At 37.1% G+C, this 18241-nt stretch overlaps 1 protein-coding gene across 1 annotated transcript in view; it reads right to left on the bottom strand.

Moving 5' to 3' along the window:
* The window catches only part of TRPM6 (transient receptor potential cation channel subfamily M member 6), a 115912-nt gene that overhangs the window by 65284 nt on the left and 32387 nt on the right, over positions 1 to 18241 (bottom strand). The window contains exons 8-16 of the mRNA XM_007450994.1: positions 14953 to 15121; positions 13533 to 13656; positions 11410 to 11482; positions 11190 to 11290; positions 8068 to 8202; positions 6939 to 6992; positions 4969 to 5109; positions 2563 to 2664; positions 493 to 773 (exon numbers count right to left, since the gene is read on the bottom strand). Coding sequence (XP_007451056.1) covers positions 493 to 773; positions 2563 to 2664; positions 4969 to 5109; positions 6939 to 6992; positions 8068 to 8202; positions 11190 to 11290; positions 11410 to 11482; positions 13533 to 13656; positions 14953 to 15121 — 1180 coding nt within the window. The remainder of the gene's footprint in view (positions 1 to 492; positions 774 to 2562; positions 2665 to 4968; positions 5110 to 6938; positions 6993 to 8067; positions 8203 to 11189; positions 11291 to 11409; positions 11483 to 13532; positions 13657 to 14952; positions 15122 to 18241) is intronic.

The following is an 18241-nucleotide window of genomic DNA, read 5'->3' as shown; positions in this document are numbered from 1 at the left end:
TTGCTTTCTTTCCCTACTACTATAATGCTTTAGTAAATCAAAAAACCAAAACATTTCTAACTTTTCTATCTTCTACCATCACTCTCTGGTAATTTAATACATAATATATTTATTTGTTTTCCTGCCTGAGCGGCACTTAAAGAACAAATTTTAATATAACTTAGTATCAAAGAGTTTGAGAGTTAGGAGGCACTTCCAAAATCATTCATTGAACATTTTACAGTTAAGAAACTAAAGTCCCGAAATCTGGTCAAGTGATTTGACAATTAGTAAAGAGCTGGAATAGGCCTAGAACCCAAGTCTCCTGACTTGAAGGCCACCTCTCTTCCTTTTAGTCCTTAAAATACCTCAAGACCCTTATTTATGGGAGAGTCTATGAACCACATGGCTATAAGTCGACTCATCTTACAAGTTCTAAGCTGAGGGAGATAAACGTGTCTAACCATTCTAAGAACTGTCGATGTTAATATTAGGTAAAGGGAGAACTCCTACTTTGAGTAATTTTTCAGCTCTTCTGAGGCATCATCAACCATGTTGCTCTCCTTGGCTTCCCGGGCCATTGCTCGGTACAGTATACAAGCAATTACTGCCTTGACTGTGGCCTCCTCTCCGTGCTGCCAGAAGAACATGGCCATCTTCTGCCTTTTCATTAGCACAGCCCAAACCAGCAGGTCATTATAAGGATAAATAAAGCCAGTAGAGTCAGGGTCATCTGATATATTTTGTTCTTCTTTTGACTTCTTCCTTGATTTATGAAGGGCTACAGACTTTTCCTGTTAGAATACAAAATAGGAATGGGTGTCCAAATACTCAAATGCATGATGTTCTACCTGACAAAACACATCGGGTATCTTAAAAATATTTTTAAATCACTGAAAAGAGATGGAAATAATAATAGAACTTTATAAATCAGAAACCAAAATTTTGGCCTTTTTTAATCCATTTCTTGTTGAACCTAATAATTCCAGGGTCCCTAGGCTGAGATACCTTAAGTTCACTTAACACAACTTAAAACACTATACCTTTGGAATAGAGCCACTACTATACAACAATTTTCAATTTCTCAAGGAAATGGGCTGAAATAACATATGAGATAAATGATAACTATTGAAAAAAAGAACTCTAACCTTACCTTACAAATAGATTCATTATCTTCCTCTTAGAAAAATGGCAACTAGTGTTGCCAACATTCATACAAATAGATTGATTTTAATTTTGCTTTCCTTTATTCTGACTATATTCCCCTAGTGATGGTAATAGGTAATAATGAAATACTACTCTCTACCTGGTAAAACCACCTTTTACAGATCATCTCAAAAATCATTCTCTAACCCCCATAGTCTTCTATATCACTTTGTATGTATCTCTCTCTCGATGCTCATCGTACTACACTGTGGTTATTACTTTGGGAGGGAGGGTGGGACCATTTCTCAGTCATAATTATATCTTCTCCAACACACCTGCTTCTCAAATTCAACCAAGTACCCAAAATAATGCCTGGCAAATAACAAGATTCAATAATTATTCTTTTTTTTTAAACATCTTTATTGGAGTATAATTGCTGTACAACGGTGTGTTAGTTTCTGCTTTATAACAAAGTGAATCAGCTATACATATACATACATCCCCATACTTCCTCCGTCTTGTGTCTCCCTCCCACCCTCGCTATCCCACCCCTCTAGGTGGTCACAAAGCACTGAGTTGATCTCCCTGTGCTATGCGGCTGCTTCCCACTAGCTATCTATTTTACATTTGGTAGTATATATGAGTCCATGCCACTCTCTCACTTCGTCTCAGCTTATTCTTTTTAATTAAAGGAGATCATAACAAAAATAGTAACAAGCTTCCTCTATTTCTATAAATGAAGGGAATTTATGTTCATGTTTTATGACCAACGGTAATTTTATGAAATATCTTTTCATTCTAAGAGCTATAAAAAGCAAACCTCTTGCAGCCAACATAGGAACCATTTATATGAAAACTCTTAACAAAAGCATTCACCCCCAGAGGAAAGTGGGATTGAGGTAGTAAAGGGAGGGGGGCATAATACTGCTCACACACACTCACATGCACACACACAGTCATAAATACATTATCATTGTCATACTGTAACATTAGGCCAAAATTATTTTTCAGAAAGCTTCAAAAGGGAAAAAAGAAGATGCAAGAGGGCAGTGTCAGAGAAAAGAAAGAAGGAAACAATCACCTCCAGTTAGCCTTGGGGAAAGGAGGAGGGGGGTGCAATGTTGGGCTAATAATTCTATTTTTTTAGTACCATCCCATGGACTGCCTTCCTGAGTCAACATCTGGACATGGTAGAGGTACGAACAAGGAAGGCAGCCTGAGGTGCCAGCCCCAGCAAATCATTTAGTTGCTTGTCCTGGGCGTTTGCTCATCATTGTTAGAGAACACCTGTATTATGCTTTTGACTTGCACCATCTGTTTATAGTACTTGTAAATGATCCCTCTATTTGTATTCCCCATTCTCAAACTTTAAATGAAGAAAAGATCTCAGTCTTTAAGGACAATTTTCTTTTCAAATCTAAAATAAGTAACTGGTACCTTGACTTTGTAAGGTTGGGCAGTTCTAATGAACTGGTAGTGCAGTGTGCTTTCTGCAGATTCATTTCTATTTCCTGAGCGGCATCTTCGGTGAAGAGGGGGCTGGGAAAGGCTTTGAGCAAAAGTGGTCACTTGCTGGAATATGTTATTTTATTTTTAAAATAAAACAAAAAGGGAAAAAGATGATTATAGTGGTAACAATTAACATTTTATTTCTAGACAACAATAAAAACAAATATAATATTGTGTCTTATCAAATATCCAATGGTTCTGTCTCTCATCCAAGATTAGTAATTAATTACTCCTCCAAGAAGAGCCTCTCATGATCCCCTTCTTACTAAGCACACTCTTATTTCCTAACATCTTAGAGAACATGTTCTTTTGCTCCCTATCATATATCTGCATTCCTTTTCTATGTGGAAATTCCATTAGAATCAATCGATGTTCTATACCTGAAACAAGTTCAGAATAGGCAATAAAGATTCACAGTTCTGATAAGAAAAAGTTCCCATTCACAAACAGCTCCAAGGTTAAGCTTCAGTTAGAAAGTTACAGAATTTCTCCAGGTGTTATATCACTACTGGAATTCCAGTGGCTAGGCCCAATAACAACATAATTAATTGCTTGTCAGCATGAAGCTTTCATCAATGAAAAACAAAAACAAACGAGAGCATTCTTAAAGGGACTGACATAAAATTCCCAATACAAACCGCATCAGGAACTTTGAACTTTATTTTACTTATTTATTAATATTTATTTATTTATTTTATTTGTACTTTATTTTATTTAGTTATTTTTAGTTTGTGTTTTACAGATATAAATTAGATGTAGAAGTAATGGGGTCCAACTTTTTAAAGAAACTACTCAAATTATTATCATTATTATTACTGTGATATAGAATTAATATTAATAGTATCACTAGTAATAATCATAATGACTATTAGTATTAAGTTACTCTATACCCTCTATGTACCAGGAATATGGGTTTTCCTGGCTATTCTAGGCATTATTTTATTTAATCCTTTTGATAAATTTATGAAAGGGGTATTATATTATTATTCCCATTTTAAAGATAAGGAAACTGACACACAGAGAGGTTAAGTTTCTCACTCAAGATTACACAGCTACTAATGAACAAAACTAAGATTCAGTCCCAGATCTCTCCGACTCCAAACCATGTATTCGTTAACTGCTACGATCTAATTTACTAGGAAACACAATAAACTCTGTACTCCTTCACTAGAAAATAATTAGAGAAATGGGCAATTTCCTACCCATTTCCAGAAAGGGCATTAGAGGAACCTGCCTAGCATGCTCCCCACTGGGCTGCACCAAGGTCACAGTCAGTCCTATACCTGCCACTGGTAACCTCATAGCAAGGCATATTTTGTTTACTTGAAGGCATTGATACCTCAAGTGTATCCCTATGCCTGTGAAATGCCAATAAAGAACATTTTCTCTTTGAGAGTTGGGTTTCTTTCTGTTTTGTTTTCTCACCCCTTAAAGCTAAGTTGGGTTTTCACTTCACACCATTCTTTAAAAATAAAGGTCAAAAGTAGCTGATATTCTAGACTCTTCATGTGATCTTATCCCAAAGTATCTTTCCAGTGTCATCCCTCACAACCTTCTGGCACTTGTCCAGTGACAAAGGTCTCCTTGTCACTGCAAAACCATACCCTGGTGTCCACAGCACTGTGCCCTTAACTGTTCCCGCTCTTCTCTCAGCCAAAAATGCCCCAAACTACCTTTTCTAACACTTTCATTATCCCCTAATAAGAACTAGGCTCTTCAGTTTACTGATCTGTACTGGCAATTTTAAGAAACAAGCCATGTTTTCTCTGCTAATCAACTAACCAGCAACTCTAATTTTACATTCCTAGACCTTCAAAAATATGATAGAAAATAAAATACGTATAATATGTATTTTCACATGGTACATTCTGCATGCATCTTCCAATATAACCCCTAGAGACTTGTTCCAAGTTTGTCATCTCCAGGCTATGTACTATTATGAGTTATAGATATAATCCTATTAAGCTTTCCACTTCTGTATTTTCAAAAGATAAAGAAAGATAAGGAAAGAACCGGTCATCTCTCCCTCTAATCCTTCTCACCACATACTTCTGTGTCAATACGGCACATATTATATCCTGTTTTGTATTGTGGCTAGTTATTCATAAATCTGTTTCCTTTAAAAGTTTCTAAACTCCTGATCTTTATGTCCATCCCAGGCCAGCATGCCAGCACTTAGCACAGTAATTTACATGCAGCAGACATTCAATAAATGTCGATAAACAGCATGTCCATTTTGGAAGCTCTTCCCATCTAAACTTCCCGAGCCATTTTTCTAAAAGTATAACTCCTAGGAATCCTTAATTTTACTAGGGTACTTTTCAATTATGCTACCTTATGTTTTCTGTAGAGGTTGCTGTAGAGGGCTCTGAAATTTTTTCTGGTATAGCTGCTGCGATATGCTCTACCAATAAGGTATTCTATCACCAGTCCAATGTCAATCAGCGTTATTCTGTAGCCTGAGAGAAGGGCATGCTGAAACAAAAACATGTAACACGTAACTGTCAGTTCTCTTTTTCTATCTCTTTTGCCATGTCACTAGAACATAACCAAATAACCTGCAAAGAGGGAGACTCACACTCTTCAGCCCTAGAACAATGCTTAAGACTCACAAATGAAGGAAGAGCCCCTGAGTTATCACTAATAACTAAAACAAGAACAAAAACAACTGATCACTTAATATGGCAGCTACTGATACAACCTGGTTGTTCAAATGGGAAAAAATACTTAGCCTTAAGATGTTTTTAGTTTCATAGACATGGAATGTCTGCTTTTAACAGCTCATTTCCTCTCTTTTTCTCTCTCATGCATATACAAACTTTAGAATAAAATACATTTAAAGAGAGTACAAAAGATTGTTTTTAGCTGGAAATGACAGAACCACTACAACAAAAGTATAATCACTGGAGGATATGCTGGAGGGTCCAAAAGTAACACTAAGTTAAATCTTAAGCCCCTCTATTGAAATGGCTGTAACACTTTGCACCGTGTTGACCAAATCATACACAAAACAAGAATAGGAAAGGAAGTAGAACAAATAGAAATAAGGAACATGAAGCGGCAGAGCAAAATGAGATTTCAAAACATGAGGCTGTGCCAAGACCAGCGTCATGGCTGGTAGGGGCCTGAGTAGCAGGTTTCCAAGCACATGGGCCTTAGCCCAAATGAAAACTGCTCTGACCCCTTAAAGGCCACCACAGTGCCTCTTTGTGTTACTTCTGAACTGTCATTCATAGCACACTTTTAAAGGCACAGAGTGCTGAACAAGATCTTTGAAATGAACAGATTGTGAACAATGTTCCCAAAGCTTTGAACAAAAAATAAGGTTACAGATATAAATAAATGCAAATAATTTAATTTCTCTCTTTCACATTCATAATTCACTTTTTCCAAGGAACACAAATCATGCTCTCATTTTGCTGCTAGTTAAACATATATCTAACTATTTCACTCCTTTTTCTTCACTTTACCATGACAGAATCAGAGTTTAAGGAGATAATCTAAGGAACATCATTTTGACCCAACATAAATCAATGCAAAGTAAATTTACGTCGGCATGGACACTTTTGCTTACTGCTCATCTGCCAACTAAATGTCTTCCTCCAGTCCTTTTACTCCCACCAAGTCAACATAATCAGAAAGCCCACACTCTCTCCATCAAGATATTAGACTTCAGAATTAAGGCCAAAAAAATGTCTGTTAAAGCTGGAAAGTTCTGGTAATTAATAGGGGATCAGAGATGATTTTAAGTCTGACTTAACTCAAAGTTCAATGAGAATACCATGAGCAAAATATTAGCAAAGGTACAGACCAGTGGGATCCATCCTGGTTCCCTAGAACAATGCTTAGACTCACCAAGGAAGTGAGAGCCCCAGAGTTATCACTAACAGACAAAACAAGAACAAAAACAAGGGAATCACATACCAGTCCTTCAATAAAGATAACAGAACCAGGAAGTTTCTCTATTTTCAGCAGGTATTATTATCATCATTGGCAATATTGTTGTATCATGTTAAGCTGAAATTCTGCTTGGAAGTTTCTATGTCTCCAATTCATGTTTTATAAGAGAAAATAATTATTAGCTAATGCCACTTACTTGGTGGGTCAAATCTTTTAAAACACAAATTACAAGAAAAAATATGAGTGTGGTTTGGTTATGAAATTGTTCAGAGTCACAGGTAAAGAAGGTAGGTAATTCGCTAGAAAATCCAAGTCTACATTTTACAAAGCAAAATCTGGTAACATTTCACCACAAAGCTAAGACAATACCAGAATAAATTTGTACACCTTCATAATTAGGTTACCTGTTTTACATCTTGCACAAGATGATGCAAGAGCATATTGGTTGGTCCTTGTTTCTGTAATAAAGAACAAAAGGAAGAATTTTAATTACCTTTTAATTACCATGTGCTAGGGAGAAATAAAAAACCTTTATTTCAGAATTCATAAATTATCCAGAATACTGAAAACTTTCTTCAACATCTTTAGTAATGAAGCTTAAGCCAAATTAATTCTAAGGAAGGTATTTCCCAAGAGAAGATGTGATTAGATTAAAATATTTTTCAATGCAAGATGTATGTATCTAGGAAGTAAGGCCTTAATTAACTTTGTGTGGCAAGAGGCAGAAATAAATTTTAACTAATCTGTAACTATCCTTTATTATATATAAATCACACAATTACAAATTTCATCACACAATTATATTCTACCAACAAATATTTATTGAACACTTACTACATTCATTCAAGCTACTGAGGGATTCAATGAAGAATAAAAGTACTTTCTTCATAGAATTTTTACAATCTAATAGAAGAGAGTGGGACTTACACCAAAAATAACCAACAATATGAAGATAGGTATGTTCAAAAGAGTGGCAAATAATCTGTATTATAGGGGCACTATAATATGTGAATTGGAATAATCAAGAAGATAGGACTTGAACAGGGCTTTAAAGAAAGGGTAAGATTCAAAGGCAAGGAAGGACATCTCAAGAAGGGTGCTTGGCTTAAGCAACTGGTGTCTTTACAAGGAGTAAGCCAGTCTCATTTCAATAAAAGGTTTACATAGGAAAATTGCAGGAACAAAATTTTAAGGGTCCTTAGGTTGAAATGCTTCTAATTACTCAATAAAAGCAATTTGTTCTTATTCACATCTTTGGCTTTAATTATGGTCTTACTATCCTATTTTCTTAAATTAGTTTATGCTTCTATTCTGTATAATTAATTAAAATGGGAAACACCGAAATGACTATAAGATACAATGGATTTGGTAGGAAGTTTCTTCTCTGGTTGAAAAGTCTGTCTCTCTATAAGCTATCTTTGTACATGAACACTGAAGGAGACTTGAACATTCAAGATATAGTTTAAGCTAAGTGTTAAGCTAATTAATAAGTAAATCTTAAGGAGGTGACTAATGAAATGTTCCAGTACTCACTGTATTATAGAGCTCTTCCAGTCGGGAGATGGTAAGAAAGCGATGGAGGTTCATGCCATATTCTATTAAGAGCTTCACGAAATCCACTCGATCCATCACCAAAGCATCTAACATTGCTTGTTCTAGCGAGCCAGGCTTCAGAGGGCAGAAATAAATGAGAGATATAGAGAAATTAAGAAAGTAGAAATAACTAAAGAATTACATGTATTTGAACTCAAAACTATACAGACAAAATAATCATAAAATACATTCTTACTAAGAAATGTTCAGGACCTAAGTGAAGAAATAACAAAAGGTAAACTGAAGGCATAAAAGACCTTTTGAATAAATGTGTTCTTGGATGAGAAAATTGACTGTGGTAAAGATCTCAATGCTTCCCAAATTAATGTTTGAATTTAATGCAATTCTAATAAAAATCCAAGGTTTCTTTTCCTTCCTTCTTTTCCTTCTGCTTCTTTTTCTTTTTCTTTTTTGTTTTTTGGTAACTTGGCATGTTCCCATTTAAACTATACCTGACTTCTGGGTATAATGGCAAATTGAACACACTCATCTACTTTTACTCCTACCTAAAACCCCACTAAAATTATAGTAAAGGGTTTTTTTGTCTTTTTGTGTGTTTTTTTAAAGAAAGGAATCCACAAGAACAAGGAGGTCAAGAGTGAAACATTTTAGAAGCTGAAAAGCAGATGGTCAAATGGTAATTGACTTAGCAGTCCCCAGAAAGCCAAAAAATGGAAGTCCCTAGAAATTGGAAAAAAAGTCAAGAACCAAACAAAATCTATGCCACAGAATTCTGGCAGCATAAATTGCTAACACTGGGACCTTCCCACTCATCTTCCCCTATTGATTTCCGTAACAATAGGCTTTACCTTGTAAGCAGGAAATTGGAGGATTTCTTTCTGATATTGTGATGAATACAAGAGAAAATATATGAATATGCTAACACTTCAGGTTCCCCAACAAATGGGGGCAGCCAGATCACCCTACTGTGAAGCCCAAATCTACAGGCTCAGAATTTCTAATGAGCTTTCTTTCCTCCACATTTAAACAGAGTCCAGGACAAACAGACCAAAAAACGTCAACCAGGAGGAATCAGACAACACAGGAAGAAGAAAACTTCAAAAGAACTATCATTAATAGCTTCAAAAAAACAAAAGAAGATATTATATTCAGGACGCTAAGACCTAGGGTTCTGTCATACAGAGTGAAGTAAGTCAGAAAGAGAAAAACAAATACCTTATGCTAACGCATATATATGGAATTTAAAAACAAACGATGGTACTGATGAACCTAGTTGCAGAGCAGGAATAAAGAGGTAGACATAGAAAATGGACTTGAGGACACGGGGTGGGAGGCTGAATCTGGGGCGAAGTGAGAGTGGCATCGACATATATACACTACCGAATGTAAAATAGTTGGCTGGTGGGAAGCAGCAGCGTAGCACAGGGAGATAGGCTCGGTGCTTTGCGAAAACCTAGAGGGGTGGGATAGGGAGGGTGGGAGGGAGGCTCAAGAGGGAGGGGATACGGGGGCATGTATATGCATATGGCTGGTTCGCTTTGTTGTGCAACAGAAACTAACACAGTATTGAGAAGCAATTATACTCCAATAAAGCTCTATTAAAAACAAAAAAGTACATGTACACCTTCCCTATGACCCAGCAATTCACTTGTAGAGAAATAAAAACGTATGTCCGCAAAAAGAAAATAAATAAATAAAAATTTAAAAAATAAAAATACAACAAATTTGCTCTCAGGAATTAATAATATGCTACCAGAAACAAAAAGCTACATACAAGGCGTGAAAAATTAAACTTGAGGAAATCTACCAAAGCAAAGATATAGAAGATAAGAGGAAAAGATGAGATTAGAGGAGCAGTCCATAGGTCTAACACTTAAATGATAAAATTCCTGAATGAGAGCAGAGAAAACAGGGGAGGAAACTCCCCAGAAAGGAAACACATGATTGCCAAGTTGAAAGCAAGTGCCCAGTGTAAAGACTCATAACGAGGCACATCATTGTGAAATCTCAGAACACTGGAACAAGAGAAGATTTTTTTAAACTCCCAGAGAAGAAAGAAATGGTCATAAACAAAGGATCAGAAAAGAGAACGATTTTTACTTCTCAACAGTACTGCTGGGTGCTGGAAGCTAAGCATTCAAAATTCTCTAGGAAAATTAGTTCCATCTTGAATTAAAATATATCCAAATGCATAAGGCCTCAAAATTTTTATCTCCCATACTCCCTTTCTCAGGAAGTTACTGCAAGATACACGTCATCAAATAAAGGAGTAAGCCAAGAAAGAGGAGAACAGGGGATACAGAAAACAGGCGTTCTAACAAAGGAGGGAATCTCCAAGATGATGAAGGATAACAGCTCAGCACCAGGAATAGCAGGCAACCAGTCCAGACTGCAGGAGGGAGGGCACAGACAGAAATGTTAAGAGCTCTCTAAAATTAATCAGAAAACAGCAATATGACTTATTATTTAGAAATATGGAGATTTATAAATGTCAGAACAGTCCAAAAATGTCAAAAGTGCTTGGCTCTAGTGATTAGCAGGGCAGGGAACTACGGTCTTTTTGGTAGCTTTTTAGTACCATTTGATGTTTTAAACAATGTGCACAAATTAGTTCAACCCCAAACTAATAGACCTATGGTCTGGTCACAACTGTAATTTTTTTAAAATGAAATGTTAACGGTGATTAGCATTAGAACTATGAGTAATCTTTCTTCTTCCTGCTTTTCTCTGTTTTCACTCATTCCTATTGTGAGCATGCATTACACTTTAATGCAAAAAAATAAGATAAACTTTAAGTTTTGAATAACAACATAAAAATCTGCCCATTCAAAAAGTAAATAAAAAATCCTTCCATCTGTCTTTCCCCCGACTTCCTTTGTCAGCTTCAATTAGGCTGCAGAGCAAGAGGAAAAAATGTTTTCAGGGAGGCAAAGTAGATGAGAGAAATGTCTTAGCGATGGTGTGTACCCAGCATCAGAGATGCTACCCTACCCCCACACCCGTCCCCAAAGCAACCTATCTCTCCTCCAATTCTCTTTTGTCCCTCCCTAACAAACCAACACACGACACAGGTCTTCCAAATAACTTCATCTTCATTATACCTTCCAATGTTGTCCATAAATTAGGATATGTTTCTTGGCAATGTCCATCCTGTCCCAAGCCATTGCCAGATTTAATTGTTCTGATGCTGATAAATTTGTGCCTAGGGTAAAAGAAAGGAATCACATATTCTGTTTACGATATCAACATAAAAAGCACAAAGTGCCACAGAATGTGAAAAGAGGGAAGGAGGAGCAATTATAACCTTATTTAGACACTCACCCTTTAGCAGAGCTGTTAGGATTGCTAAATCAAGGTCCTGTGACTCTTCAGAATCAGCATCAAAAATGGTAATCTGTAACAGTTGAAAAACAGAAAGCCACACATTTTGAGGACTAGCAAAGAAATGCTTTCAAAAGTACCCACAAGATTTGCTCTTGAGCTAATGAATTAAGTGGAACATTCATCATTAATGTCAAAAATCACAGAGCTAAAAAAAAATTCTTTTTTTTTTTTTACTAATAAAAGAGAAAACTTTTAAGTAGGGTAATGGCGAATTGTACACATTCAGGGGATTAAAAAAAAAAACTGAAAAATTCCAAGTATCTTAGAGGAAACATGCATGAAAGAACATTACTACATTAATTTACTATTCACATGCTATAATGGAAAGAAACTCAGTGTCAATTCCTCGTGTAAAGAAAACCATTCCTCATTTTGAAAGAATACAAAATGAGATCCTTCTGTTCACCTAGTTTTAGAAACTAAGACTTTTGCTTTTTAATGAGAAATGAATCCTCAAGGATTTGTCATAAAACAAGTGAGGCAATTACAATGCACCCAGTGAGCAAGTATAATGGACAGTGAAGAAGCCTTCATAACGTCAAAGCCTCCAGTGCATCCTGGCACGTGACTGATTTTTTTAAGACAAATAAGGACATTATTTATGATTATAAAAGGTCTTCTCCTGTTAATGAATGTATCTCAATCTTTGCAGATGAAAATATATAGTAAAGGGACCTGTTCAACAAAAAAGAGCCAAGATTGCCAAGTTCTAGTCCCAGATATGCCACGAACTAGTCAGTCTTGGGTAAATATCTTAAAACCACTGCATCTCAGGTTCCTCACCCACAAGATGAGAGGAACCCACTAAATAATCTCTAAGGTCTCATAAAGATAGAATTCTTCTACAATTCATGCTAATAGCCCCTCTACCTAACAGCACCCCCCCATGTGCATGAATAAAATCAACGCTCAACTGTGCAGGAGTTGAGAACCTTTCTGTAACATGCAAACCCTTAGCTGCCTTCTCTAGTTCCCTCTTGATTATTACACGGCTCCTTGGTTACTCTCCTTGATGACAGGAGGAGACAAATATAAGGGTGATCCCTTTAATATATCCTTTTCTTAACCTACTGACCATTGTGGGGAATATAAAATGTAATAGACCATATGCACAAGATTTCAACTCTGAGATCCGGTTTTCGTTCTACTATTTCATAACTGCATGACTCTGGGCAAATCACTTAAATTCTCTAGGCTTCAGCTTCGTTATCTCTGAAACTGAAATAAACAATCACTGCCATATTGAACTCACTCATGGGGCTATTTCACATGAAAAAACATACTGGAAAGCACACCATTAATTGTAGACACGGTTGTTATTTTCGTTGTTACTAGGTCAACCAAAATCCCAAAGGGTTTTTCACATCTGTTTAGCCATGCTTAGTCTAGACTGAACTTGTTCAATTGGTTTTTTGAGGGAAGGTGCTTTAATATTACCAAAATCTTGTATGATTTGGTCCAGCCTTCAAATTCTGGAAAGATCACTATGATATGACATATCTGCATATTTAAATGTAACTGTCAGCAACATACTATCCAAATCACTGATAAAAATTTTGATCGAAGTACCCTAAAACACTAAAATCTTTTCCTGAATCTATATTATGTTCATAGCCCAAAGTCCGTGGCCTCTATTTTCCATCTGAGAGTTTATTCACATATTTCCATTGTCCAGTGCATCCCCAATGATCTCCTACAGGACATACTGAGGATACTGTGATAGAGTCATCTAAGCCAGCAGACTTGAGTTTATTTAAGACATGGAGCTGTTCCTTTACCCTCTGAAAATATTTACATGTACTTTTCACTAAATTCAATCACTTTTCTGTAATACTGTTATATTGTCTAAGTGCTTTTTCCCAGGTACGGTCAGGAATATGAAGCATGGTCGGAGGGCAGGAGGAAACAAGAAGTCACGTTTACTCAACTTAAAGGTCAAGTTCTGTAGAGCTATATATAATCAAGTAAGAAAAGAAAAAAAAAATTGTGAAAATAAATATCTCAGTTGTTGAATATTAGCGTTTTTTAAGTCAGTTGAGTCATCAACTCATCATACTCACAGAATCCCTGTGCACCATACACTCCATCAGAATTTGAAAAAGGTGCTTGGACTGTTTAAGACTAAAGTTGAAAGTGTTCTGAATCATGCAGATGATCTCCTCCTTCACCTGAGGACGCAGGGTCCTGGGAGAGAGAAATGGTCGTGACTTCACACAGTGCAGAGAAGGGGACAAGCCAGGAACATCAGCACAAGTACAACATCCCGGCGTCTGTCCCATGTGATGGAGAACGTTTCTATGGACAGTACTGCCAAGAGATAAATGAATGGGAAGGAAAGCGAAGCAGCAGCACCAGGAGAAGGCTGAACTGAAAGAGAGAATGGACTGATCTGCCATGCTCCTGGGAAGAATGCACTTGGGGCAGGGTTCTCGAGCTGACAGATTTCCAAGGGGCTGTGAATCTCCAGAAATTACGGGCATAACATACTTAAAGAATCTGACACTGCAAAAAGAAAGAGAGAGGTGTAATAGAAGAGGAAGGGGGTACGGGGTCGAAGCAGGGCTGAAAAGGGAGAGAAACTTAAGAGTTGTCAGAGAGAAATTATAAGCAGTGAATGAATATTTATTAAGTAAATGAGTGGGGTCCACATTTCAGTTTGTACGCACTGTATTTACTCACCTGGCAGAAATATCACGCTTTCGAAATTGGAAGAATCACAATGTGTATAGGGATGGATAGAGAACCCACTAAATAATCTCTAAGGTCTCTAAGGTCTCATAAAGATAGCATTTCAACTTGTTTGAAACTCCTTTTTTAAAAAGGAGAAAGAGGGCTTCCCTGGTGATGCAGTGGTTGAGAGTCTGCCTGCCGATGCAGGGGACACGGGTTCATGCCCCAGTCCGGGAAGATGCCACATGCCGCGGAGCGACTGGGCCCGTGAGCCATGGCCGCTGAGCGAGCCTGCGCATCTGGAGCCTGTGCTCCGCAATGGGAGAGGCCACAACGGTGAGAGGCCCACGTACCGCAAAAAAAAAAAAAAAGGAGAAAGAGTTAAAACTTCAACTAAGTACAACATATGCGACAAAAATGTCAGGATGTTGATTTCCCCAATTTCTGCTATTTTTACTAACAGCAATTGAATTTAAAGGTGATCTGGGGCCACAGTGGTCTCCTCCCTCACTCCCGCTGGAAATCCTTTTTCCCTAAGCTCAGACAGGGCTCAAGGTCCTTGTTAGAGGCCGGCCATTCTTCAGCTAAGCTAATAGCAACTTGCATCACTGGAGGGCATTTTGGTGTTGCTTAATAAATACAAAAACCACTGAAAAATGATTTCCAGTCTCAACCTCTGTCCTCTAAGATATCCAGAGAATTCCAGTCTCTGTCCTCTAAGGATATCCCGCCTACATGAAAGCAGAAATTAAAGAACTAAAATGGAAGAATAAAGAGCATACTTTCAGAAATGAAGACTCAACAACTCACCCTTCATCTGCAAAGTGTTTGTGGGTGAAGGCCAGGAGGTCGGCAGCCCTGCCTGTGCCTTCACACACCACCACTGGATCTTTGTCTTTCACAGTCTCCCACACTGAGAGGATGACATTGGGACCACCTTCCACCACCAGCCCCACCACGGGCACTCCTTGTCTTGAGCCTATTTCAGATGACAAACAATATCAAATTGTTACAAAGGAACCCCATCAGCAATTCTGATTACCAGACACAAGTCTTTCAATTACCACATACATTTGTTACTTGCACTAGCCATTCTCTCTTCTTTGACTCAGGCTTGCTGAGTTCAAGGCCAAGCCAGAAGCTTGGACTTTAAATAAAAGTAACACAAATATGGTGAGAGCATCTTCTCCCAGTTAAAAAGTTACCTAAAGGCTTTTGATAATTAAAAAATAATAATAAGTAATAGTCTTCAAGAAACTAACTTTTTATCTTGGAAATTTTCAAACATATCTAAAAGAAAACAGAATGATATAATGGATCCCAATGTATCCACCACTCATCTCCAAAAATGATCAAACTTTTGCCAGTTCAATCAACTTTGAATAGTGGTTATTTCTAAGAACAAGATGGGATGGGTAAACCTCAAAGACTTTTATATTTCAATGTATTCCATTTTTCACTATTTGGCTTTCTTATAAGACTACATATTACTTTATTAAAGTGAGGAAGACAATAAAAACTGAAAGACCATGGAGTCATTCTTTTTAAAAAGATATTAAGTGAACAAAAGTTACAGAATGATATGCCCAGTATGATCCTATTTTAAATCCTATTTAAAATTTTAAAACCATATATATGGGTATATATTTTATATATACATATGCACATATCTATAACGTTACATAAGTAACCAGAAAACTCTGGAAGGATATATATCAAATTATTAATAGTAAAGAAGAGAGGGGAGGATTTAGGGAAATGTTGACTGTTTATTCTATAGATTTATTACTTGATTTAATTTTTACACGACATGTGTATTGATATATTTAAATCAATTTTTTTTCCAAGAGAAGGAAAATTGGCAGGCAACACCATGCTCACACCTGAGCGACAGAGGACTTTACTCTGGGCCCCATGTTCTACAGCACCCTCCTCTGGCCATGTCCTTCCCCTCACAGTGAGGAGTCTATAGGGTCAAGGTCCAAGGAAAGTCTGTGCTCCTTCTCCTACTTACTAGATTGCCCAGGACCCCAAAATTCTTGCTTCCAGGGGCTGCTTGAACCTCTGCCCCAGGAATATACTTGTCAAAGACAGAGGCAGCTCTGGGGAGTAGGAGAGAAGTGGATAGAGCTTGGACATATAGGCTAGGGTGTCCAGTTGACGTGTGTGAAGCCTGGACATCGTGAGACTGAGCCAAAGGTGGGAAGAGAAGCAGAGAGTGACCTGTAGGCCAGGGTCCAAGGTGCTAGTTCTGTTTCATCTCCACGTTCTGGCTCAGTACTCCCCAAAATCCAGGACTCTGACCCCAAACCTGGCCTTCCTGCTACATGTACAAAAGTAAAAGGATTGAACATTATTCTCTTGTTATTTTTGCTGGTTAGCTTGATTTAAAGCTTTTAAATATTTAAACAAATAGTATGTGAATTTCCATGTGTAACCTTTGTCCTGACTCCACAAATGTTAAGGGTGGGCCTCTTAGCAGGCACCCAAATATCTCATTCAGTCTATTTAATGGCTTTGACATTATACTTCTTTCCTTTTCCACATATCTCCACTTCCTTATTATTTTCTCCCTATCACTAAAAATCAGACGTAAGATACACCAATTGATAGTCATAGGGTTCTTTTAACAACACTGTCCTGTAAAAGCTAAATGAAATGGTGACGATGGTTTATTAAGGCATAAAAGTAATAGAAGAAAATTTAGATGAAAATGCCATTAATTATAGAATTATTGAAACGGATGGAAAAAACAATTTTTAAAGAGAATCTCATATCCTATACAATGATATACTATGCAGTCATTAAATACGTGCTCAGATATGCTTACTGATATGGAAATACATCCATGTTTAGTGGAAGAGGAGGGAAGGCTACAAAAGATATTATATGATCCCAGTGTTCATTTTTAAATGTTGCTCTGTGTGTACATAGAAAATTTCTGAAAGCATACAGGTGAAAAAGTTAACAATGGTTATTTTTTATAGTAAGATTACAGAAAGCTATCTCTTCCTTCTCTTCTATGTTTTCTTTCTTTATCTGAATATGAGAGTATGTAACACTTTTATCATCAGAAAAAGAAATCAGTAAGGGTATTCTGCAGGAAAGGGGAAAATAATTCAATTTCTGTTAGATACATCTTTTTTAAAGCAATAACTAATCCTCACAAAAATAAATATATTTATGATTGTTTTCTACAAAAACGGATCTTACTGATGCTACTAATTGAATTTGTTTAAAAAAAATCGTGAAGTTCTTTGCTGACAAATCTCATGAGAGAGCTGCCTCTACTCCTGGCTCCCAGTTTAGGCAGGAATACAACATTACAGCTCCAATGAAAGGCTCTTAGAATAGGCATCCCAGGAAAGGGCTCTCTTCTCCACCAAGACTTGGATTACGAAGACATACAGAGCTGATCCTATTCTTTCCATCCTCAGAGGCTTACAGAACAGGAACTGACATTGGCCACATTTCAAAGGGATTTCTACAGCAACTTTATGAAGTCATCTTTTTTTTTTTCTTATTTTTGGTAAGTGCTTTCTGCGAACATCAGGGATTTGCCAGGGACTCCAAGAAGCCCGGTTGAAAAGAAATGAAAGAAATCAAGAAAATATTTAATTATTGTCATTCCATCCAAGTAAATCCATTTATAACCACATCAAAGACAAACACAAATATGGCAGAAAGCCTCCCTAGTGAGCACAGGAGGTATGAAGATCAGCTTTGATACCTAAGAATTTTGGGCTTGGTGGGGTCTGTTTTCATTTGTCTTTCCTTTCTTTTATTCTTCCTTTCTTCTTTCCTTCCTTCCTTCCTCCCTTCCTTCTTTCTTTCTTTCTTGTGTGTGTGCATGCATGCGTGTGTGTAAGTGGTTTACTGTTTTTGCTGTTTTCCTGTCAGTTCTCCATAGAATAATAAATATTACCAATCCACTGAAATTGACTCCACATTCTCTCTCCATGGACAGCAAAACCCTGCCAGTAAATCCTAAATTTTAAGGACTTTGAAAGTAGAAATGTAGAATGGCATGTGGCGATATGCAAGCCCGGGGCTCTTTTCATTCATCAGGGCTGTTTTCACAAATGGAGAATCAGCAGGA

This window comes from Lipotes vexillifer, unplaced genomic scaffold, assembly GCF_000442215.2.
Source record: "Lipotes vexillifer unplaced genomic scaffold, Lipotes_vexillifer_v1.1 scaffold204, whole genome shotgun sequence".
Lineage (NCBI taxonomy): Eukaryota > Metazoa > Chordata > Mammalia > Artiodactyla > Lipotidae > Lipotes > Lipotes vexillifer.
Note: the sequence above shows the minus strand (reverse complement) of the source record. Positions and strands in the feature narration are given on the sequence as shown.